This window comes from Urocitellus parryii, chromosome 11 (genome assembly GCF_045843805.1).
Source record: "Urocitellus parryii isolate mUroPar1 chromosome 11, mUroPar1.hap1, whole genome shotgun sequence".
Classification (NCBI taxonomy): domain Eukaryota; kingdom Metazoa; phylum Chordata; class Mammalia; order Rodentia; family Sciuridae; genus Urocitellus; species Urocitellus parryii.
The window spans coordinates 8,651,701-8,674,779 of NC_135541.1; the positions used below are offsets into that span (position 1 = coordinate 8,651,701).

At 59.1% G+C, this 23,079-nt stretch overlaps 1 protein-coding gene across 6 annotated transcripts in view; it reads left to right on the forward strand.

The window, feature by feature from the left end:
- Positions 1 to 16,459, forward strand: part of Prdm2 (PR/SET domain 2) — a 119,505-nt gene extending 103,046 nt beyond the window's left edge. For 5 of the 6 annotated variants that reach the window (XM_077791502.1, XM_077791504.1, XM_077791500.1 and 2 more), the window contains 2 exons: positions 10,706 to 10,849; positions 14,695 to 14,783. In XM_077791502.1, coding sequence (XP_077647628.1) covers positions 10,706 to 10,826 — 121 coding nt within the window. In that variant the 3' untranslated portion in view covers positions 10,827 to 10,849; positions 14,695 to 14,783. Of the gene's footprint in view, positions 1 to 10,705; positions 10,850 to 14,694 lie in introns of all 6 variants that reach the window. The other variant, XM_077791506.1, reaches the window with a different exon arrangement.
- Positions 16,460 to 23,079: the final 6,620 nt, after the last annotated feature.

Here is a 23,079-nt window from a genome sequence, read left to right on the forward strand (position 1 = left end):
AAGCCCACTGGGCAGGCCTCCCTCGGGCTGTGGAGAGGAAGGAGAATGCGTGGCCCTGGGGGAGGTCTGGGAGGAGCCCCTCCCTCCTCAGCTCTCAGTGACCCCAGACAAGTCCCTTACCCCTCTGTTCTGCTGTCCCCTCAGCCATAAGCAGGGCAGAGGGGGGAGAAGCGAAGAGGCCACCTGAGCACCACTAGTGAGCTGTGCCTGCTTCCCTGGCCCTGCACCCCAGGAGTGGCACTGGGAACCGACACCTCAATTGTCCGACTCAGGGAACCCCAGCAACTCTGGAGGCCGAATTTTGGCCTTTGCCCTGTCCCCCTAGGACCTCATGCCATGCGAGGGACTTGGTCCACAGAGGTCACGGACACTAGCCTCCCACCTCACTGTCAGCGCCCCTTTCCACGCACCGCTGCTGCTGCTGCTCCTGGGTGGCTGTCCCCAGCCCCGCCTTCGAGGACCTCATCAAAATGCAGGTTCTGCGCATCGGCAGTACCCACTGGCTCCCAGGAACCCGGATGCTGCTGGCCCACAGGCCACACCAGTGGCTCGCAAAGTCGACCGTCAGTCCCGTGCCAGGCTGTACCCCCAGCCAGGGAAAGCGGCGTCTCTAGGGACGGGGGCCAGCACCGCAGCAGAATTTCAAACCCCCAGGGCTTCCTGGGAACACCCGAGTTTGAGGACCTCAGTTCCAGGGCTCCTCTGAGCTGCTCTGCTCCCAGCCCAAAGCAGACGTAAGCCTCTTAAGTGTGTGTGTTCACCTCTGCCACCCTGGGGTGCTGAAGTGCTCTCCATCCTGTCGCCAGGAGGGCTGTGTCAGGGACAGGGCGTTGGAGCAAAAGGTCCTGACTGCTGCCCTGATCAGCTGAGAGAACTTTGAAGTCCAGTTTCTTCTCCTCTGAGCCTCAGACCCTCCCCTGTAAAACAGGGTTTGGTGGGTGGGATTGGGGGAACCCCTGCAAGCACCTGACATAGTCCCCAGAACATAGTTAAATGCTCAAAGTATTTGTTTCTTTGCTTGAGATCTCATTTTACAAGTGAGTCTACTGTGGCTCAGAGAGGTGGGGCATTTTCCAGGGGCTACACAGCAAGTCAGCGATGGAGCTGCGTCTGAACTGGGCTCCTGCATTCCAGCCCCTGCCCCTCCTCTCCCTCCGTTTCCCACCCCGTGTTTCCTGGCCTGGGTGCTGCATCTGGATGGAAGGGGCCTTCCTGGAGCACGAGGCCGTGCCTGCTTTGGGAGATACCATTCCTGGAAGTGGCTGGTGGCCCTGCAGGTCCCACGGTGGGCCCCCACCCTGTCCATGGGGAACTGCAGCCTCCTCCCCTCCCACCTGCTCCCCCAGCCTCTGCCTCTCCCCTGCCTCTGGCACAAGTGTGGGAGACCCAGCTGACTTTGAACGCACGTGCTCGAGAATTTAGAGTGTGTAGGATTTCCGTGGCCAGCTCTTGGTCTTGGCCCACACAGCTCTGGGGACAGCTGTTCCCGGAGAGCACGGGAGGGACAGGGCAGGTGGCCTGGAGGAGCACCTTGGCCTGGCAGGGCCCTGGCACCCTAGAGAGTACTGCCCTCTGGAAGCCTCAGCTGCCCCCGGCCCTCCTCCTGCTCCCCTCGGCCGAGTTCTCTGCACCCGGCCTCCATTCCCTCTCCACCTCCTCTCTCGAACTTTCAGGTGTTTGTCCCCAGGAAGCCATGGAGTGCCAGGACCCTGATGCCTGGTGGCTCATGCTGGTGCCCTGGGGGCTCTTGGGTTGGTCTCCCCGCTATCTTCACCAGCCGTGTCCTGGGGACGCTGACACCGTGCCCTGCTTCTCCAGCCGCGCTTGGATCATCGCTGCCCTCTGCCCTCTGCCCACGGGCCTGGATGCTGACAGGCACCATTCACGTCCCCAGCAGCCTCCTCCCAGTGCCTGCCTGATCTCCCCCCGAGGGTCCAGCTGAGGTTCACAGAATCCTCCCAAACTGAGTGGAGTCCCCAGGAAGCTGCCCCCCTCCTCCTGGGTGGAGGCCACGCTGCTCTGGAGTCAGAGGGACTCTCCCCCTGTCCCTGCGTCTGGTTCACCAGCAGATCCTGCCAACACCACTAACTAGCACATCTGGTCAGCTGCCAGAGGGCCACTGCCGTGGCCTCTTCTGGGGCGGCCGCTGCTTCCACACTGGGCTCCCCGCTTCTGTTCCTTTCCACCCTCAGGGTGCAGCACGGTGGCATGTTGGGTCACTCCTCTGCCCAGAAGGACAGCCATGCTCCCACATCACCAGGACAGGCACACCTACCTCAGGGCCGTTGCATTTACCGCCCCCACCACCTCCAAGTCCTGGCAGGAACACCGTTGGTTCTGAGGCCTTCCTCTTCCTCTTGACCACGCCTGCCCTTCTGTGCACTCCCAAGCCCCTCTGCTTCCCTCCCTGAGCTGCCGTCAGGGCTGTCACCAGGCCAGGGAAGATGGCAGAAGGAGAGGGTCTGAGATGTGGACGGGGCGGCCTCCCCAGTGGAGGCGTGTCTTGTGGACTCCTTCCCCTGCCTTGCCTGTGTGGCCTGCTCTTTGTGTTGACCGTGCTGTCTGTTCTTAGAGGCCAGGGACACAGCACGTGTGGCCCCTGTTTCTCTGTGAGTCCCTCTTCCTGTCACTAAGTTCTCCTAGAGATGGGTTATCCCCCTGGGAAGACCCCAGAGAGGAGAGGCCCCACCTGCCTCCCCAGAGCCTCCTGACCTTCGAGCCTAGGAGGGCCACTTGAGGGCTGGGTGCTTCCTTCCCTGAGCCTCGGTTGTTAGGGGAGACGCCCAGGCCAACAGGCACATCAGTCATCGGAGTTTCCGGGCGGCTCTGCGCTGGGGGCTGGGCAGCCCCTCCACTCTGGGAATCTTCCCAATGTCCCCGCGTCACCTGCCCTCCTCCCCGTGTTCTCAGCCTCAGTTCCTGTGTGTATCTCATCATCTCGGCTTACTCCTTAGCAGAGAGCAGAGGGGCTGAAGGAGGACTGGTCATCTGGGGGCCAGGGAGGGGTCCTGGGTCCTGCCTCACACGGGTATCGGGCACCCGGCTCCCTCTGCAGTCAGAGGACTCCGCTGCATGGAAAGAGCCGCGCCGGCCTCCAGTCCTTCTGGAGGCAAAGCGCCTGGCACACGCACAGGCACCCATCCAGCAAGTGTTTAACCACTCTCCATGTGACAGCAGCGGCCTGGGACCTGGGGACACATGAGGGACAAAACAGCCTCTGATTCCTCCCTCCTGGCACCAGGCACAGAGCGTGTGGATGGGGAAGAGCACAACAGGGACTTGGGGAGGCGGGGTTTCCAGGGCGGGGACTTGTGGCTTGCTGGGGAGGAGAGGCTGGAGCAAAGACTGGAGGGACGAGGGTGAGCCCTGTGACTGCCTGGGCGAAAGCCGTCCCTGCACTGAGTCCCCTGGGCAGGAACAGATCCTGGGAACCTGGAGCCCAGGGCTGGGGCAGAGGCTGCCTGTTGCTGCCTCCAGACGATGCCTCTGGGCCACGGAGAGATCCCATAACCCAAAGGAGCACCCCCGATGCTCCGAGGTGCTCTGGATGCTTGGGAATCAATTTCTGAGCCCTGCCCTGGAGCCCCGTGCGGACTGGGAGCTCTGCTCCTGCCTCCTGCATGGGTCAGGGGTGGGCTGAGGGCTGTGAGGCCCCAGGCACCTCCCTGTTGGTCCCTGTAGGTTCTATGTTGTGCCCCTGGGAGGGCCGCTCTGCAGGTGGCCACTCTGCAGGTGGACACATGGCTCAGAGCTGAGCTCCGGGCCGCCCCTCCCACCCCCACCTCTGCTGTCAAAGCTTTGACATGTCCGCCTGCTTTCTGCTGGTTGCTGTTCTCCTTCAACTCGGTCTGGATGCGCTGGGGCCGGGGTCATCAGGGGCACTCGGTCTGGATGCGCTGGGGTCGGGGTCATCGGTGGCACTCGGTCTGGTTGCGCTGGGGCCGGGGTCATCGGTGGCACTCGGTCTGGATGCGCTGGGGCCAGGGTCATCAGGGGCGTGTGTCTCACTGACTGTCATGGATGTCCGAGGGAACCCCTGGGGTCCCCCCGCCGCGCCCCGCCGGACACTGAGTGCATGGACTTCTTGGGGTCTGAAGCCTGCTCAGCGCAACGTCGTGCAGCCTGTTCTCTGTTCCTCGGGTCTGGACGGTCTGCCGTCCACTCACTCTCTGGTGCCGGAACAACCAGGGGGTTCTGTCCTGACCACATGGTCTCCTAGGGGCACCCCGATTTCTCCACCAGTCACAGAGACCTAGACTGCCCGTGTGGGGACGGGTGCTGGGAGAACCTGGCCCAGGGCCACTTTTCCGGTCCCCAGAGCAGTGGTTCTCAGCCGTGGCTGCACCCTGGAATCACCAGGGAGCTTAGAGGGCTGCCCCGTCCCACCCAGGGAGTCTGATGTCGTCACCTCCCGTGTGGCCTGTTGTTCTCGGGCAGATCTCGGAAGCAGCCAGGGCCGAGTGTCCCCAGGAGAGGGTTCCGCCCAGGGCGACTGGAGTCCTGAGCAGTGAGGGTGCGGGAGGGCGGCAGCAGTGGGACCCTGTGTGTGGGGTCACTTGGACGCGTCCTGGAAGCTGCAGCGGTGACAGCAGGGTTGCCCTTTGAGAGGAAGAAGGTCACGCTTCTACAGAGTGGGTGGGAGAGGAGCCACTGTGGAAGGGACAGGCCCCAGGGTTGGGCCTTGCAGGTGAGCCAGGGGGAGCTGGCTTGTCAAGGTCTAGCAGGGGGAGCAGCCCCTTGTAAGGTCCAGCAGGAGAGGGAGGAGGGACAAGTTCCCTCCAGGGGCTCTGGCTGAAGGGTGGGGGGATGTCATAGGTCGGATCAGGATCTGAATGTGAGGGGCTTTCCAGAGTCCAGCAGGGTCATGTCAGTAGGAAAATGGGATCTGAGCCTCGGGGCTGCTGTGAGCTGGGCCTGGGCACCGGTGTCATCCTCAGGAGGCCGTGCCTAGGGTCGTCTCGGGAGGGAGTTGTCATCTGAACTTACCCAGGAGGAGCCCTGTGGCTTCAGACAGGTCAGCTGTCTTGGTCAGTGCCAGCTGCCGTGACAAAATACTGTGGATTGGGTGCTTAAATGACAGAAATTAACCTCCTCACGGTGCAGAGGCGGCAAGTCTGAGAGGAGGGAGCCAGCATGACCAGGTTCTGGTGAGGCCTCTTCCTGACTTGCAGCTGGCCATCTCCTCGCTGTCCTCGCCTGGCTTTTTCTCAGTGCACGTGTGTGTGTTGAGGGAGGGACGGATGGGGAGAGATCCTTCTTCTAAGGGCACTAATCCCCTTGTAAGGGTCCCACCCTCATGACCTTATCATGACCCGCTTACCTTCCAACCCAAGGTCCCACCTCCAATTTGGGAGTAAAGCTGTGAATTTGAGACAACAAATATGGAGCCCGTAACTTGAACCCTCTCTAAAGCATGTCCCCCTCCCTCACCAAGGACAAAGTCAAGGACACAGAGACGCTTGGGCAGACATGGCACTTACGTGGCCCCGTGCTGGGCGTTTCCGCCTCTTGAAGGTCACCTCCCTTCCCCCTCTGGGGTGCGTCTGATGTCACTGCTGCAAACTCTGCAGTCACCTCCATCTGACAGCTCTTTTCTTCCTCTTCCATTCATTCTGTGCTTCCAGTTGGCCATGGACGTGGAGACCACCCAGCCACTCTTGCGTGAAGAGCCGCGTGCACTGGGTGTGCAGCAGAGGGCTGGGGCTGGGCTTCAGCCTGAGGCGCTGGTCACAGTGCTGCTGCAGCCAGCCTCCGCCAGAGTTTGCAGAATCAGGGGGCATCCGTCACGGAGGGCAGGCCTCACGCCTGTTCCCTGGTGGCGAAGGTTCAGGAGCTCCGAGTGAGAGCTGATTGGCTAACACTCATTTGTGGGCCACTCTGGGGTCCTCATAACCAGCAGGGAGCAGCCTGTAATCCCTGTGCTTGCCCCACGGGGATGGGCTGATGGGCATCCACTTGTACCTGGGGCGGGGCTGGGGCCACCGCAGGGGTCCTCACACCTGAGAGGCCGGTTCTGCCTACCTGGCTGGCAGGCTCAGCCTGGGAAGAGTGTGTCCTGCGACATTTCCCTCGGGGGCACCATGGGGGTGTCTTGGGGTCCATGTGAGGACCCCCCTTCTCTCTCGAGTCACTCATCCAGCCTCCCCACCCCTGCAACGCTGGCTCTATCCAGGATGGCCTGTCCCGGCCCAGCTCGCAGGCCCTCATCATGCCCGCAGGTGGCCACCAGCACTCCCTGCGCTGGGTCCCGTGCCAACACAGGGCCCCAGCAGTGAGCAGGACCCGGTCCCTGCCCACAGAACTCCCTCCGGGAGGTGGAGACTGGCAGGGAAGAAGTAAACAGCCCCACAGGCAGGGGCACTGCTGTGAGGGAAGGATCCAGAAGGAACAGGGAAATAGGGCCAGTGCTGGAGAGCAGCAGGGGCCATGTGATGGCCACGTTAGGAGACTGGAAAGGCCTCCAGAGGAGGGGCCACACAGGCTGCCACCTGAAAGGTGAGGAAGAGCGTGGGAGGCAGGACAAGGTCGGGGACAGGCCAGGCCAGAGGGGCCGGGGTCGAGGAGCTTGCCCTGGCCGAGGACCGGGCCCAGTCCACAGCGAGCCAGCCCCGGCCAGGAGGGTGCGCTGGGTTCTGACCGCAGTGCGAGGCCTCGGCAGCGACACGGCCCGGTGTCCCTGTCTGCTGTGGTCCTTCTGAAGGCCATTCTTGTTGGTGGAGAATGGAGGGAGGAGCAAGAGGGGGAATGGAGAGGCCCATGAAGCGGCTGTTGCCACGTTCCTGTGGAGGATGCTCAAGCGATGGTCATGCTGGTGGTGGCTGTGGGGACAGAGCCGTGTGGGTGGAGGTCCAGCCGAGGACTCTGAGGTTGGCAGCTTGGGGTGGGCCACAGGGAGGCCTCGAGGTGCTAGTTGCGCACAAGGTTCTCCTGTGGCCCTCGATACAGCGGGTGGGTGGTGTGTGAGCCCGTCGTCCGTGGGAGGCGGTGGGTGAGAGGAAAGGCTGTGGGGCGCTGGTGACTGCGCCCTGTCTGTGATGCCACTCGCGGAGAAGGGGTGAGAAGAACCCGCGGGGTGGAGCAGGCTGGGACCACATAATGTCCCTCTAGACGGGATGCCCATGAGACAGCCCCGGGGAGATGCCCTGTGTCAGGTGGGTTGAGCTGGCACCTGGGCTGAGTTCGGAAGCCCTGCAGCGTGGTGTTCGGCCTCCGAGGCGGCCAGGGCCCACTCACCTCCCGCTCCACGCTCCACGCTCGCGAGACACGTCACATATGCTGAGCTCTCCCCATCAGCGACCTCACGTCCTGCGTCCCGGGCTCTTCCCAGCCCTGCTCTGAGCCAGCTGTCTGGCTGCGAGGGCCCCTACTTCTCAGAGGTGGAGACTGAGGTTCGCAGGCCAAGAGGCCTGGAGGGACTTATCCTGGGTCTCACAGTAGATGAGTCGGAGTCTCGGAGCTCGCCCCCAGGTCTCCGAGGACCTTGCTGCCTGTCCCGGTCACACCACCCCCAGCTGCCACAACCCAGAGTCGGCCAGCATGTGCTGCGCTGAGATCTTCCTCTAAACTTAATGGCCACAAAAACTTTCCAGAACTGGTATTCCCAATATGCAGGAGACCTGGAGCTCAGAGAGGTCCATGCCTGGCTGAGGTCACACGGCTTGGGAGAGGGAAGCCAGTCCTCATGGGAGACACTGAGGTGGTGATCTTTTGACCCCTCAAGATTGTGGCGCATGGAGCCAAGAGGCCTTGGCTTTGCTCCCCAAAGAAGTTCCACGTCTGTCCCAGCCTCAGTTTCCTCATCCATGAGATGGACCTAAAGACACTTCCTATGTCCTCTCTGCTAGTCTAGAGAGGAAGCTAAGGGCATGGGAACCACAGAGCCATGTGAATGCCAGCTGGGGGTGTGCCCCAAGAGGCCAGGTGGGATGCCCAGGAGTGGAGATAGGCCCTTCCTGTACGGGCTTTGCTGGGACCCTCAGCCCTCCACCCAGGTGGACACCTGGGCTGGGGAGAAGGCACGATCCCTAGTGAGGACGGCTGGGGTTGCGGTGGCCACAGGAGCCAGGAGGGTGGAGATGCTGGGGGATCAGAGAGCCTGTGTCGCTGAAGGAGGGGGTGGGCAGGCGTTACTTTTGGCCGATGGATCTAGTATTGGAATGTTTAATGGAAACACAAGGGTGGTATCAGTGAGGAGCTGGAAATTGGTGACTTAGGCCTTGTCCATCTTTGTCCTCTCGCTGCTGCTAGTCCTGCTACACACCACGGTAGGTATTTCCCCAGAGAATAGGACATCAGAGGGAGACCTACTAGGTGCCTGGACTGTGAAGCTACCACATCTGCAGGCAGATTCCAGCAGATGGCTCCTCCAGGTGTTTCCTGGGCCACATTCCACCTGGGCACCAGTCGGCCTGGCAGGTGCTCACTCGTCGCAGAAGTCCTCCTTCAGGCCTCCTTGTGGTCATCAGGATCCCTGGAGCTTGTGGTGAGCGCTGGGCCTCAGCTTTTTCCCTAGACTCTCGCTCAGGCGAGTCGAGTGAGCTGACCATAGGCCTCGAATGCGAAGTGTGGGTGGAATTCAGGCCGGGGCCCCCCGACCTGGACGGAACCCAGGCTGTGAAGAGAGGAATGTCTCTGTGCCTTATTCTAAGGCTTCTCGGTTATTTTAACAGATATTTCTTGAGTGCTGCCTTGTCAACTTTGGCAGTAATTCCCCTTTGTCATCAGTTTCATTTTCTGTGGTTTCAATTATCCTTGTCAACCATGGTCTAAAAACATTAAGTGGAAAAGTCCAGAAATAATTCATAATTTTAAAATCACCTACAAGTATGAGTCGTATGAGAGAATCTCATGTTGTCTCCGCTCCACGCTGCCCAGGACATGTTCATCCCTTTCTTCAGTGTGTCCATGCTGTATATGCTACCCGCCTGTTAGTCACAGGGGCCATCTTGGTTATCAGGTCAGTTGTCATGGTACAGCAGTGCTTGTGTTCAAGAACACCTTATTTTACTTAATAACTGCTTCAAAGGACAAAAAGTAGGAATGATGGCCGTTCAGATATGCCAAAATGAAGCTATAAGTGCTTCCTTTTAATGAAAAGGTGAAAGTACGTAAGATGAGAGACAGAAAGAGAAAGATTATTCACAAAATTTTTATTATAGTATATTATTATAATTATTGCATTTATCAGTCGTTGCTGTTGTTAAGCTAGATCTAATACGTACAATTAGACTTTATCATAAGTAGGCACGTATGGGAAAAACCGTGGTCCATATGAAGTTCAGTGACACCTTCCCACAGCTGAGGGAGGCCCACTGTGTCAGGGCCCTGGGCTGCGAGAGTCTCTGTGGTGGGCCTGATCCCATGCACTGTGAGGCCTCCCGTGGGCCAGTGGCAACACTCCATCCCTCAGTCGTGACAGCCCAGAACGTCTCCAGACACCTCCAGATGTGCTCCCTGGTGGAGAACCACTGGCTCCGTGACCCTGCTGTTGGCCGGTTTTGAGCCTGACCCCACTCCCACCTCTTGTGTATTCAGGCAGAGCTGGCTCTGGGCTGACACCTGGCGCAGGTGAGGTCCTCCGGTGTTTGCCCTGCCTGGCTGCCCACCTGGCCTCCCACCTCCCGACCTGGCTGCTTTGGCTGGGTCCCTGCTCCTTCCTGCTGAGACAATGCCAGTCACACTGAGTGGGCGAGGGGGAAGAGAGCTGGGGTGTGAAAGGTGAAGCACAGCTGGCGGCAGTGAGCGCCTGCGGTGGGTGGGTGGTTGTTACCCGAGTATTTGTTGTGCTAAGCTGACCCTGGGACCCTGGAGTTGATAAGGAAGGGGGCACCTGGGTGCTGGGCGGGGAGGCAGGGGCAGTGGATTCCCACGGGGGACTCCACACCCAGGAGTTAGAGAAGGAAGGCTTCCTGGAGGAGGCAGTGTCCCAGCTGTGACCCGGAAGATGAGCAGGAGTCAGCCAGGCACAGGAAGGGGAGGGATTCGTCAGGGCTCACTGTTAATGAAGTTTTAAAAGCTTTTCTGAAAAAAAATCAGTTCCCATTTAGTAGATGATATAAAAAAGGGCCAAGTCATCTCAAAGGTCCCTGGGTCTACACCTCTGTTGGGAAGTCATGTCCTCAGTCCCCCGTACCCAGCGGACATGTTTGGCTCACGTGAGGCCCAGGGTGGATATCGAGTGGGGGGTGGGTGGCCTGTGGCATGGAGGGGGCCTGCCCCTCCTGTCCATGCAGGTACTTACTTTGGCAACAGTGACCTCCCCGGTTGCCTTCTGGCTGTGTGCTGAGCCTGGCAGGAGGGACAAACAGCAGGACAGGTGCAGCATCTGAATCAGAGAGGGGCGCAGCCATGGTCTCCACACGGCGAGAGCTCATTGAGGCTCGCTGCGTGTCCACTGGGGGACCTGTCCTCCCACTGTGGCCTCTCGGAATGGGGCTGATGGATGCTTCCTCTCACTTGGGCTTCTGTGATCTCCACAGGGAGAGAATGTGGTGGATCAAAAACAGTGTGGTGAGGCACACACTGAACGGGAAAGCCCACCTCCCCTTGGGCGAAGCCGGGTACCTGGCCTCCAGGTGTCCAGGAAGGACCATCCTGCTGGACCGGGGAGCTAGTGGCCAACATGCAAGACACCCCACCCTCTGGCGATGTCAGGCGTGCGAGCAGGCTCCTGGTGACCATCTGTGTTGTTCCTCTTCCCGTGCAGCTACAGCCTCCGCCTGGCGTCCCGATGCCCTCCACCGACGGCCCCGTACATCACCAGGCAGTGTAGGAAGGTCAAGGCCCCTGCCGCAGCCCAGTTCCAGGGACCCTTCTTCAAAGAGTAGACTCTTGGCCTGCTCCCTGACAGGTAGGAGACCGGCGGCAGCAGGTAGGCGCAGCTCTGACAACATGCAAGGAGATCACGGGCCCGGGGACTTGGCGTGGGTCCTGGGTGGGGGGATGGGAGGACTTACGAAGCCCCTAGGAGCCAGACACAGGTCCTTCCTGCAGGAAGGGCATTTAGTGGCCAAGAGCACAGACCCTGGACCCCCACGGTTCAGACCCCCAGCTCTGTCCCTTGCTGTCTGCAGGACTTCAAGTCACTTAATCCCTGAGCCTCAGTTCCCACATCTGTAAAGTGGGCTCTACATCAAAGCCTACTTCTTCAGATGATCTCAGAAATTGTAAGTGTTCAGTGTGTGCAGAGCGTTAGCCCAGCGCCTGGTGCACAGTCAGCATTAGGAAGTGTGTGCTATGGTAATGGCAGTAGTCATAAGATGTTTTGAGCATAGCGTTCATACTCAGTACTCAGTACTCAGTACCTTCAGAGGCCACGAGGGCTGGGCTGCAGCTCAGTGGTACAGCGCTTGCCCCTCACGAGTGAGGCCCTGGGTTCCATCCCCGGCCCCATGTAAAAACAAATACGTAAAAAGAAACTGTGTCCATTTACAACTGAAAAACTATTAAAAAAAAAAAGATTATGTATGGAGTCCTTATCCCCACAATGTATTTGAAAATCAAAACAATACTAAAAAATCCTTAAAATACAAAATTAAGATCTGTGTGTAGTCTCTTTTCTAAGTTTTCCAAAGGTAAAAGCCTAGAGTTGTTCTAAGTAAGTTTTCTCATGATAAAAACATGGAAGCTAGACTTTTCTTTTCCGAGTGTCTGGGCTTTGCCAGTGCCCCACGAGCAGGCTTGGTGACAGCACAACTGCATCCATGGTGTCCTTGAGATCGGTATCCCAAAGCAGGACCTGGGGACCCAATCGTAAGAGCTGGCACAGTTACAAATACAGACACAGGGTCCCGCTCTGAGTCAGAGGTGAGCCTGGTCCTGGGACCCAGTGGCGCTCAGAGGCTTCTGCCCAACGCGGGCAGGACTGGACTGCGAGCCAGGGGCATTTTGATGAGGATTTAGTGGTTCAAGGCAAAGATGGCTCATTGTGCCCCTGGGGCCTTTGGTGTTGGGCCGGGGAGCCAGCCTGTCCTTCTGCCTGTCCTCCCATCCTCCCTTCTCCTCTCTGCAGCAGGTGGAATGTCTGGGCTTGGCCTTACTCCTCTGGAGGCTGGGGAGAGATGGAAAATACCATCCACCTTCCCCGGAACCGAGCCCCTCTCTCTGCCACCCGCTGCCCCCTGGAAGGGGATGTGACCCTAAACTGCAGTCCAGTGGGGCAGAGCTGACATGGACCCTAAGCAGCACAGGTCTGGGAGGCCCCAGAGGCCAAGTCCTCCTCCCATTTCACAGATGGAAAAGCTGAAGCCCCGAGAGGAGAGGCTGAGGTTTGTTCAGAGTCTTTGGAAGATCAGAGGCCGGGTCAGGCTGAGCCCCACTCCCTGTGGTGGCCACCGCCCGGGCCTCCGTGGCGCTGACGTAGAGCAAGGGGTGTTCTCGGCAGCCGGAGAGATCAGAGCAGGCCGCTGCAGTCTGGGGACGGTGACCATGGCCAGGGGCCACATTTGCCCAGGCTTATCAGTTAGGCTGTCCCCAGGCCAGGGCAGGGACAGGGACAGCACCATCCTGAGTGGGTTCATTCTTTCCCGTGTTTTCAGCCCAGAGTCCCCGGCTGGGGTTGGAAAGGACGAGTCCTGGGTAATGTGTGTTTGCCCTCGCCGTCCGTGTTCCAAACACGACCGTTTAATCTGTGCCTGAAACTTGTGCCTTGACATCTCACTTAGCTTTTTTTTCTATTTTTAAAATGTGTACACCAAGAATCTTACACCAAGGATCTTTTACTTTTTTAATGATTTTTAAAAAATGTCTCACACTGTTTGCCTGTCGGCCTGGGCTCCTTTGGCAGGACACCACTGTCCTCCTTTCCCTGTGGTCCTCGCTGGAAGCCTGAGGTCAGGGTGCACGAGGGCTCCGGCTGTGGCCCTCCCTCCCTCTCCCTCTGAGTCTTTCCTGCCGTCGGCTGAGGGAAGGGCTGGCGCCGGTCCCTTGGCTGCCCCCACGAGCTTCCTCTCACTGCTGCTGCTCCTTGGTAAAACGGGTGGCCCCGGGGCCCTCGGTGGTGCAGGATCCTGATGCGGGCCCTCCTGCCGGGTGTGCGGTGAGGTGGCCTCCTGGCCTGTTCGCCTGGTAGGAGAGCGTCCTCTGCCTCCTCCTGGCCATGCGTCCGTGTCCACCACACAGCAGATGGCTGGCTGGAGGGCGGGACAGCCGGAAGGTGGCTCTCTTGGGTAGTGACGAGGCACTAGGGCTTCTTCTGAGGATCCCTGCTGACCATGGGAACCCCACCTTCCCCAACTGCGTGAGGCCAAGGGAACGCGGGCTGCCCGGGGCTGGCCCCTGTTTTCTTTCCTCCCCGCTGCTCCAGGCAGGGCCGGGCGGGGCCAGTCTGTGTCAGCAGTGTCGTGGGGCAGGGAAGCTCCCCCTCTTGAAGGCACCCCACTCCACCAGGGGCAGCTCCTCCCAGCCCCACCGATAGGTTTTGGGAGCCGGAGTTGACGTGGGTTAAGGGCGCAGCTTGTGGAGCCCAGTCCTGGGCTGTCAACTGGGTGGGAGCCATGGGGACCTGCGTCTCTCTTTCCATCCTCCTCCTGCGAATGGGCTCGCCCCACCACCTCCCGAGGTGTGTGGAGGATTGCACGGAAGCCGTGCCTGAGCAAAGCCAGCACATCATTATCAGAACTAGTCATGCTAGTCATAGTACTAGTTAGTAGTAATGGCGACTAGGTCCGCTGACTGAGAGACCTGGCTCCCAAACCTGGCCCAGCCCAGGTCCCGGCTCCCACCCAGGGCGGCGCATGTCACGTGCTCACCCGGGCGCTGTGAGCGGGCGCTGTGGGCTCAGTGGGCGCTGTGGGCTCAGTGGGCGCTGTGGGCAGGCTTTCTGCAGAGGAAGCCCACAGGCAGATCTGTCCCTTGGTCACCAGGACACGCAGGATCTGGAGCGAGCTGGACGGGGGTCAGGAGCTGTCCCTGCTGCTCCTGTTTTCTTCCCTCTGAGCCTCAGTGTCTTTCATGTACAATGGGGGTGTGCCCCTGGCAGGAGGCTGTCGGGAGTGTCCAAATGAGCTTAAGGAGGAGAGCGACTGCCTGGGACGCCTCTGGGGGTCCACGAGGCTGGGCAGAGGGCTACCTGAGCCCAGCAGTGCCGCGTCCAGGGCCTGGCCTGGCAGAGCCGTGCACGCGTGAACACCAGGAGTGTTTCTATGGTAGCTGTGCACACCCTCCACCCAGCGTCCCCTCTCACCAGAGCGCGTGCCCACACCCACGAGTCTTCTAGACACACACAAGAATGTTGGCGCAGCATGAGTCACAATGGCCTCAACTGGAAACCGCCAGGTTTCATGTCGCGGTAATCCAGGGGATTGCTGGGCGTGTCCCCACAGGGGAACGCGGAGCAGCAGCGGGTCCGGCAGCGGGGAGCCTTCGCAGGCATGCGAGGCAGAGGTGCAAAGGATGTCACCCACCCAGGATTCTGAGCGTTGGTTTAAAAATGAGCAAAACCAATCAGAGGGGGCAGAGTTCATGACAGCGGCTGTTCTAGGGGACAGGGAGGCATCGGGGTTACCCTGAAAGGCAGCCTGGGCCGGGGGCCAGCGGGTAGGTGCACTGCTGTGTTCCCCGGATGTCCTCACGCTGCTGCTCTCCTGCAGCCACTGCTGCAGTAGAGTGTCACTTTGAACCTGAGCAGGACCATGCATGAAGAAGCTGAGGCTGGCGCTGACCCGTGGCCACTGTGCTCTCTCCCTCTCTCCCCAGCACCTGAAGTGACCTGGAATCTCGAAGCCAAAGGGCCCGGCAGTCTGCCTGCAGGGAGCACCGACCCACGGCCGTGCCAGACTGTGAGAGGCGGGGGAGAGCGTGCGTCCGAGGCTGTGTGTGCAGGCGACGCACGTGGTCTCCAAAGGTGCCGAACCCGGGGAGCAGGAAGGTGGCTGACCACTTGGGCCTCCGGACGATCCTGGACGCAGCCTGGACCTTGCTTGGCGGCTCAGCCTTCCTGGCAGGGGGGGGGGGGGGGCCGCCTCTCCTACTATGCAATTTTTCAAGAGCCCCTTGACCCTCCTCTTGCTTCTCCAGTGTCCTTTGCCATTGTGGGGACTTTGTTCTGGCCCTGGGGGTCAGCTTCAGGCCTGTCTGAGGAGGGCCTTCAGGAGGAGGCCTAGCTCCCCTTCAGGACCACCCCCTTCCCCACGGACCCTCTCCCCACAACATCTCTGGGAATCCATAGCATACAGACCCCTTGGGGCCAAACCTGGAGGCTGGGCCCCAGCACTCGGGGAGCCCCATTTCCTGCCAAACTGTGGCTCTCAAATCATTTCCAGGTTGAGATTCCAGGTGGTCCCTGGCTCTTGAGTCTTTGCAGGGAAGCCCTACAGCAGTGCATCCAGGAGAAGGACTGTCCCCATTCATAGATGCCATGGCACAGGGGGAGGGTGCATGGAGAACGGGGTCTCTGTGCCCTTCATTGCCTGGCTTGTTGGGGACCATCTACACCTTCAGCATCTGAGCTTCTCAAATGAGCCGCAAAGGAAAGCAAACAAAGTTGGACACGGGACAAAAATGGAAGGACTAAAAAGCACAGGGGAAAGACAAAGAGATTTCCGGAGGCCATAAATGCCTGCCAGGGAATGAGGGGGCTGAGCCCTGCTCTCTGGTGGACAGTCCATGTCTCGGGGAAACGGGTGACTGAGCTCAGAGTTTGGACCCGGTTCAGTGGGGTTCTTGGGTTTTGTGCCTTTGGGACAGACCCCAAGTGAAGAGGCCTGAGACCACTTCCGTGTCGTTTTCTCAGCTTGGTTCCAGTAGTGATGGGTCCAACCCAGAGTGGGGGAGGGGACTCGGGACGTCGTCACACAATAAAGGGATTTTTTTTTCAGGGCTACTAGGGTTGATCTTGCAACTCTGTAAATATGTATGTAGACACTTTTAAAAGCACGTATTTATGTCCCTGACTGTAAATGCTCCGTTTTTAAGGTTTTATAACGTGTGTTATTTAATCAAGCAGTCGACGGCTGCAGCGTGGGGTCAGGTCATGGTCAGGAGAAGAGTCTCACGCGGGCAGAGAAGTGCTGACCGGTGGCCGATGTGCGCTCCCGTTTCCCGCCCGCTGAAGTCCGTCTCTTGTTTTTAATTTCCATAAACTGGAATCCTCTGCGCTCCTACAGTGGACTCTCACAAGCATGGAAAACCGTGGCTGTCCCTGGTCCTGACAAGGACAGTTTCGTCCCGTAACTGCTCACACCGCGAACTGCACCCCAGCTCTCAGCTCCTGAAGGCTCCCCCTCCCAGCTTTGGGGCAGCTCCTGAGCCCAGACTCCAGTCGCCTTCGGCCCGTGGTGAACTCTGGGGCCACCAGGGAGACCCTGTGTCACATGGGCACAGGGGCTGCTCACCGTCAGCACTGGGACTGTCGGGAGAAGTGTGGCCACAGTGAGGGGTTGTGAAGAGAGGGGTCCCTGGTGGGTGGAGTCGGGGGTGGATGGCGGAAGGTGGGAGGTGTCCGCCAGGTGGCCAAAACCAACAATAAATCATGAAGAGCCATGGTGAGGAGTGGGCGCCGCGGGCGCCGAGGGTCTCTGTGCTTCATCGTCTGGGCTGGGAGGCCTGGGCCGAGGGGCCCGAGTGGGCAGAGTCTTGTGACACTGTGGGAGCGCCTGCCCCGCCAGCACGGCTGCTTCGCCTGCCGTTTCTCTGTGAGTGGGAAGGCCCCCCGTGTGGCCAGCACTCGCCTGTCCTCCCGCAGCCTCCCCGAGGTCCAGTTCACGTCGGTACCATTTCCCTCGTGTGTACAGAGCAGCGTGTTTGAGCATATTCAAGTCGTTCGGCCACCGCCATGTGCCATTTTAGAAGACGGTCATCACCCCAAGGAAACGCCATACCCACCAGCGGTCACTCCCTTCCTCCCCAGATACCTGACTACAAATTGGCTTCCTGTTCCCGGGGCTTGGTCTGCCCATGTGAGCAGAACCGTCCAGTCTGGGGTCTTCTGCGATGGCTTCCTTTGCCTGGCGTGGCGTTCCCAGGTGGAGCAGCTGTTGGTGTGTGTTCCTTTTGGTGGCCCAGATTCCCCTGAGGGGACGTCCAAGCTCTCGTCCAGCCAGCCTGCAGCGCTGGGCGTTCGGGCCGTTGCCATTGTTAAAGCTGATGCTGTGTCTGGGGAGAGTCTGTGCCCACGTGATTTCCTTGGGCATGCAGCAAGGGGGGACATGCAGGTCACATTGTGTCCACTCTCTTTAACATTCTGAGGACGTGCTAGACTGTTATCCAGAGTGGCCACCTTGCTTCACTAGCACTCGTCATTGTCCCCTTCATTTGAGCCATCCTGGTGGGTGTGAATGCAATTCAAGTATTTTAGAAGGGGCTTAGTGGTCCATCTGATCACACATCTCAGCAGAGTTAGGGACCAGGGCCTGGAGAAGATGGGGACTCGGACGGGGAATTGAGGCTTCCTGGGACATGAGACGTGAGCGTCTTCTTGGGTTTAGAGGGAAGGACAATGACAGGGTGGTGCCAGGACGCCCCCAGATGGACTTAACTTACGTCCAAGTATTGCACGAAGGTAGGAAGAAGGGCCCAGGGTTCTGTCTTCACCTAAACACTTCTAAAAAGAGAAGTGAGAAACAGAACCGGGAGGGGCTTTAGAGTCTGCGTCTACAAGGGACGTATCAGGAGGAGTTGGCTGTCCCAAGGACAAGAGCCGAGAGAAGTTCTGCCACCTGCCGTCTGTGAGCGGGTGGCCTGGGACAGCGTCCTGGAGGTGCGGTGGGATGAGCTGATGTGGGAGCCCAGGCTGAGATCAGAAGAGGAGACGGGCTGTCCTGCAGGCAGGGGACATGGGGGGGGGTGCTCCTCCTTCCTTCACCTTCTGTTCTCTCTGGGCCTCAGTGGACTGGATGGTGCCCCTCACCTTGAGGAGGGCCGTCCGCAGGGATTCAAGTGCCAGTCATCTGGAAACAACCTACAGACCCACCCAGAAACAACGTCTAGCGTGAGCGCCCGTCACCTCCTCAGGTCAACACCAAAGATGGGTCCTCACCCAGGAGAGTTAAGAATAAGGTCCTGCTGGGCTCAGGTCTGACACTGGCTGGCCCCGAGTCTGAGCCACAAAGATGAATTTGTTGCAGGGACTCACGGGGCGGTGACTGCAGGGAGAAGGTCAGAGTCGGGGAGGACTGGTGCTCAGGCCAGTCCTGAGGACTTTGAGACATAGAGGTGGGGCGTCCGAGGCTTCCTGGAGCAGGAGGGGACAGGACAGGGGATGCTTGGCCGACCCTGATCAGGTCTCCTAAATCTCATCTCCACATTGAGCCCTAGGAAGATTCATAAAGGGAGGAGGAACTTCCCTGGTACAACTGCTGATCTGGAATTCAAATCAAGACAGAGTCCTCTTATAGAAGACCTTTCGGCTCGGCCAGACACTGTCCCTCACAGCCCCATCTTGTCCTCATGAGCTTCGAGGTGGCAGAGCAGATCCAACCTCCCTTGTGCACAGGGGGGTGACTCACTGGGCCACACCCACTCAGCCTCAGCCTGCAGGGTGGGCTGCTATTTAGAGGCCCCCTTGCTGGGCTCTGCCAAGGGCCAGGCCATCCCTCCCCTCCAGCAGCCTATCGGTGTGGGTATCTCCTTAGCCACTTCACAGATGAAGAATCTGAGGCTCAGAGATGTTGAGCAATTTGTCCAGGGTCACACAGCTGGTAGATGTGGGCCAGGAAGCAGACACAGGCCTCTCTGTGCCCAAGGGCCAACATTTCGTCCTCACCCCTCCCTGCCCCTCAGTGCTCCTTCTACCTCTGCCCTGCTGATCTCTCCTGATCTCAGGACACCTAGAATATTGCCACAGAGGTCAGTCCCCCACCATGACCATCAGCTGTGTGAACTTTTGCCCCGACCTAGGTCCGTAGCCATGTATGAGGCGCAGGGTTCCAAGCCCAGGCTCCAGAGCGCCAGCCCAGGTCAAAGCCCTGCTCTGCTCCTTGCTGGCTGGGTGACCTGGTCCTGGCCGGTGACCTCAGCGAGGTGCTTGGTTGTTACGGGGTGATAATCTCACTCTTCTCCATCCTAGAGAGGACAGAGGTAAGTGGTCCCTGGTCTTAGGGTGAGTCAGCTGCTCCTAGGGTCCCCTGGTCAGATGATTCAGAGAGAGATTCTTGGCCTCCATCCATGCACCTGTTGAATGGGAATGTGGGCGTCTGGGCCCCCTGTATTGTCAGCCCGCTCTGTGTGTCCACCAAGTTTAACGCCCACTAAGTTTGGGAATTATGGCCACAGCAGGGATTAAAATAAGCGTCCCAGGCCCTGGGCAGAGCTCTGGGTCCAGGGTGCCCCAGGGAGTTCTGGGATTGCATTGACAGTGTCTCCATCACCCTGAGGGTCAGGCTGTGCCCAGCGCTGAGTCTCTGGGAGGAGGCCACTGGTTCTCAAATGCACCCTCTGGGTGGTTCTAGAGCCTGCTGAACCTGGCTATCTGTGACAGAGGAGGGTGACTGCTCCTGTGGACCTCTGGGGCAGCAGCCGAGAGAATGAGATGGCCTTGTCCCTGGGAAGTGTCAGAATGTGGCAGGGATGGCCGTGGAGCGTCCAGGACGTCGGTGAGGTCAGAGGTTAACAAACTGCGGAGTGATGAGACTACGCTGTGTGCACGGGGGGCCAGAGCAGCCGATGGGCACTGCTCAGCAGGCCCACAGTGGCCCTCCGTGCCCTGTCAGGGGCGCGTCTTCCTGGGCACCGTGGGTGGGACCCAGCAGCTCACCTGGGGCCGTGATGCTGCCGCTGGCCAGCAGATGGGGGTCCTCCCTCATGTGAGGCTCCAGGACAGAGTCCAGCGTCCTGGTTAAGGCTGGAGTCCAAGGAGCTTTGGGGCCCGGAGCCACTCAGCAAAGTGGCAAGAGGTGTCCGTGAGTTCCACTCAGGGGCCTGCCATGGGGTCCCTGCTCCAGAGGAGGCCTGGGATCACCCTCAGGTAGGTGGGAAGGCAGGCACCCCCAACCCCACCCGCTCAGGGACCTGACGCTCCAGATGCCCCCGCGGCTCGGCTGAGCACACCCAGCTGAGAAGACAGAACAGCCGCCTCCAGACTGTGGTGGGGAACCTGCGCTCCAAGGGGGGCTGCCCAGACCCTGCCCCTTTGTCACAACAGGTTGCTGGGGAGGGACGGCCCAGGGGGTGTGGGCATGCAGCCCAGGGGAAAATGGACCCCGCCTCCTGTCCCCAAGCAATGGAGCACAGGTTAAATCTCTCATCGTTCCTTATCCGCCTCCTACTCCAGCAGCAAGCCAGAGAGTGAAGACAGGTTCCTTGATGGGTGAGGCCGGTGGAAGGCCACATCTGACCAGGGACAGCAGTCCTGAGACTTACACCTGGGGTTGGAGGGCGGTGTGGGGAGTGGAGCCAGTAACAGTCAGTACTTGCAGGGACCTGAGGCTGAGGGACTCCTCAGATCTCACACTGAACACCTCACTTATCTGCCCCTAGTCCTGGTCCTGACCACGTAGGGGGCTTGTGTGTTTTTCTGATCTAGGTGTGCATTTCTGAATCCAATCGTGTCATTTGCAAAACTCCCCAAATCTTCTCACATACTTAGAAGAATAAAATCCAACCTCCCTTTCTGATCTAGAGGCTCCTCAGACCCTAGCCTCACCTGGCACAACTGCTCCCACCACCTTGTCCTCTCTGTCCCAGCCATGGCTCCTGCCTTCCTGCCTCTGTGCTACATAAACTGTCTTCTGCCTCAGGGCCTTTGCACTAACTGATTTCTCTGCATATAGCCACTTTCCTTCCAATAGTCACATGACTCTCAGCTAAATGTCATCTCTTGGGCATCCTTCCCTGACCACTCCGTTGAAGGTAGCAGCTTCCAGTCGCCTCTGCCACTGGGCCTATTCTTTGCACTCCTATCTGGCCAGGATCCTAGTCTCTTGGCTTCTCTAGGGCAGGAGACGGACCATAGGGGTTGATTCAATGCTGTATCCTGGGGCCAGAGATAGCTCCCAGCCCTAGCAGTTCGTCGAGGATGCACTGAGAGGCCTCCCTGGGGAAAGTGACCTCAGAGGAGCACTGGCTTCCCTGGGGACGCACTGCATCCTGTCACGTGGGGCAGACCATCCTGCCCAGTTTTCCGCAGCAGCCTGCTCCTGCCCAGGGGTCTCCTGTGACCACCTTTGGGACTGGGGTCAGGAGATGAGGAGGATTTTATTTCCAATGTCACTGCTTCCGAGGAGGGTGCCAGGTAAGATACGGGAGACCCAGTTACGTTTGCATCCCAGGTAACCCGGGGAATGTCTGAATGTATGTCCCGATCACTGCGTGGAGTGTACTTACACCAACCCCTGAGATTCACAGGGAGCTGGCTTTCCGTCTGTCGTTGGCTACATTTGACACCCTGTTTGGGGGCTAAGCCCCTCCTGGATGCTCCTCTCTCCGGGGTCATCTCAAGGCCCCAGCTGGCCACTGGGAGCGTTCTTCCCCCAGTTCTGGCCTTCAGCCCAGCAGCCAGGGGGTGGCTTCTCTGCTCTTCACAGCAGTCTGTGCCTTGGATGTGAAGGTCACCAAATGTCAAGTGGGGTCCCTGAGGACGCTGAAGAGCATTCAAGTGGCTCTTGATGCCTGCCTACCTCGTGGGATTGTGGTGCTGACCTCGGCTTAGTTTCTGAGATTCATTCATTTATTTTTACTAAGCGGCTTCCCTTTCTTGCCATCGATGCAATAGATTGAACAGAGGGACAAGAGGACCAGCTTGGGCACTGGCTGGCAGAATGTGGCAAAATGACATTCTTGGGCAAGAAAGGGCTCCTCAGCTGAGGCCACTCTGCCCCTTCCCAGGGCTGCACTGAGGGTGCCCTTGGAACCTGCTGGGCGTGTTTGGAAACTGGCCTGGCGCACGTCTGGCATCTCACCCAAGCCCTGCGAGGGTTAAAGGCACGGAGCAGAGGAGGGAGGGACGAGGCGCGCTCTCATGTCCAGTTTGGGGCTCAGGTAGGGGTGCATCGTGTCTACCCCTCCGTGACTTCATGGGCCTGGGGTGCCCCTTCCTGACTAGCCCATAACCTGTATGCGCTGCCCCAGCCCCAGAGCTCAGGGCCAATTCTTGTATGATTGCTTCCACACCCAAGTTTTAATTTTTTTTAATAAGAAAATATACAAAATAAGTAACTGAAAAAAAAATAGAGAAAATCCAAAGAAATCCCTGAACACCAGCGGACTCTTTATGCCTAATCCTTTAGGTTTTCACGCAAACAAACATTAGCCCCTGGCTGTGCGAGGCCTTGGGATGCTGCTGAGCGTCTCACTGTGCAGCAGGCTTCACTGCAGCCCCTTCCCGGTAGGTAGGTTGTTGGGGAAGTGAAGTTGGTGGTGAATCAAAAGCGTTGAGTACAGACTGTTGGTTGCATTACCTTCAGAGTCGACTTCAAGATGACTTCACCTCTACTGTCCCTTTAAGGATGGCGGCGGTGAGGCGCAGGTCGCAGGCAGCATTGGGGTGACTTCTGAGTCTTGCCAGGCACAGGACGTCCTGGTGCTGATTCGCTCAAAGGCTGGTTCTTCCCACGGGAGTGGGATGGCCGTGCTCTGGGCACTGATGGTCAATCCTTACTGAACCTGCACAGGGACCAAGCAGGGGGTTGAGGCTTGCCTGTGGGAACCCCACGGAGGACCCCATCTGGGCTCCCACATGATGGAGGAGGAGCAGCTTCAAGGAGGCTGAATCCCCTTGGGCCAACAGGCCACTGGGTCTCTTCTTGGAGGTCCAGGTGGAAGATGGTCTGTGCCCACATCTCCCTGGGGCATCCTCCAATTGCTGCAAATGCCTGATGCCATCCAAGGTCCCCATGTTGAACCTGCAGAGCTCCTGCTGGGAGACGGGGAGGGACATCAGAGCCTCTGCCAGCAGAGCTCTCCCGGCCCAGGCGGGATCCAGGTGAAACCAGGGGTCCTGAGGTCAGTGCCGGCTGGTTCTGCGATCCTCAGTCTCCCTGGCCCAGCCACCTGGAGAGGGGCGTGGGGAGGGGCGTGGGCAGAGCCCTGGTGGCGCCATCTTCTCCTGTGTGTCTTCCCCTGGGCATCTGGATCTTCGTGGTGGACAGTGAAGTACAAACCAAACCCCAGCCTGATTTCTATGATGAGGTGTGTTTTACCCAGCTT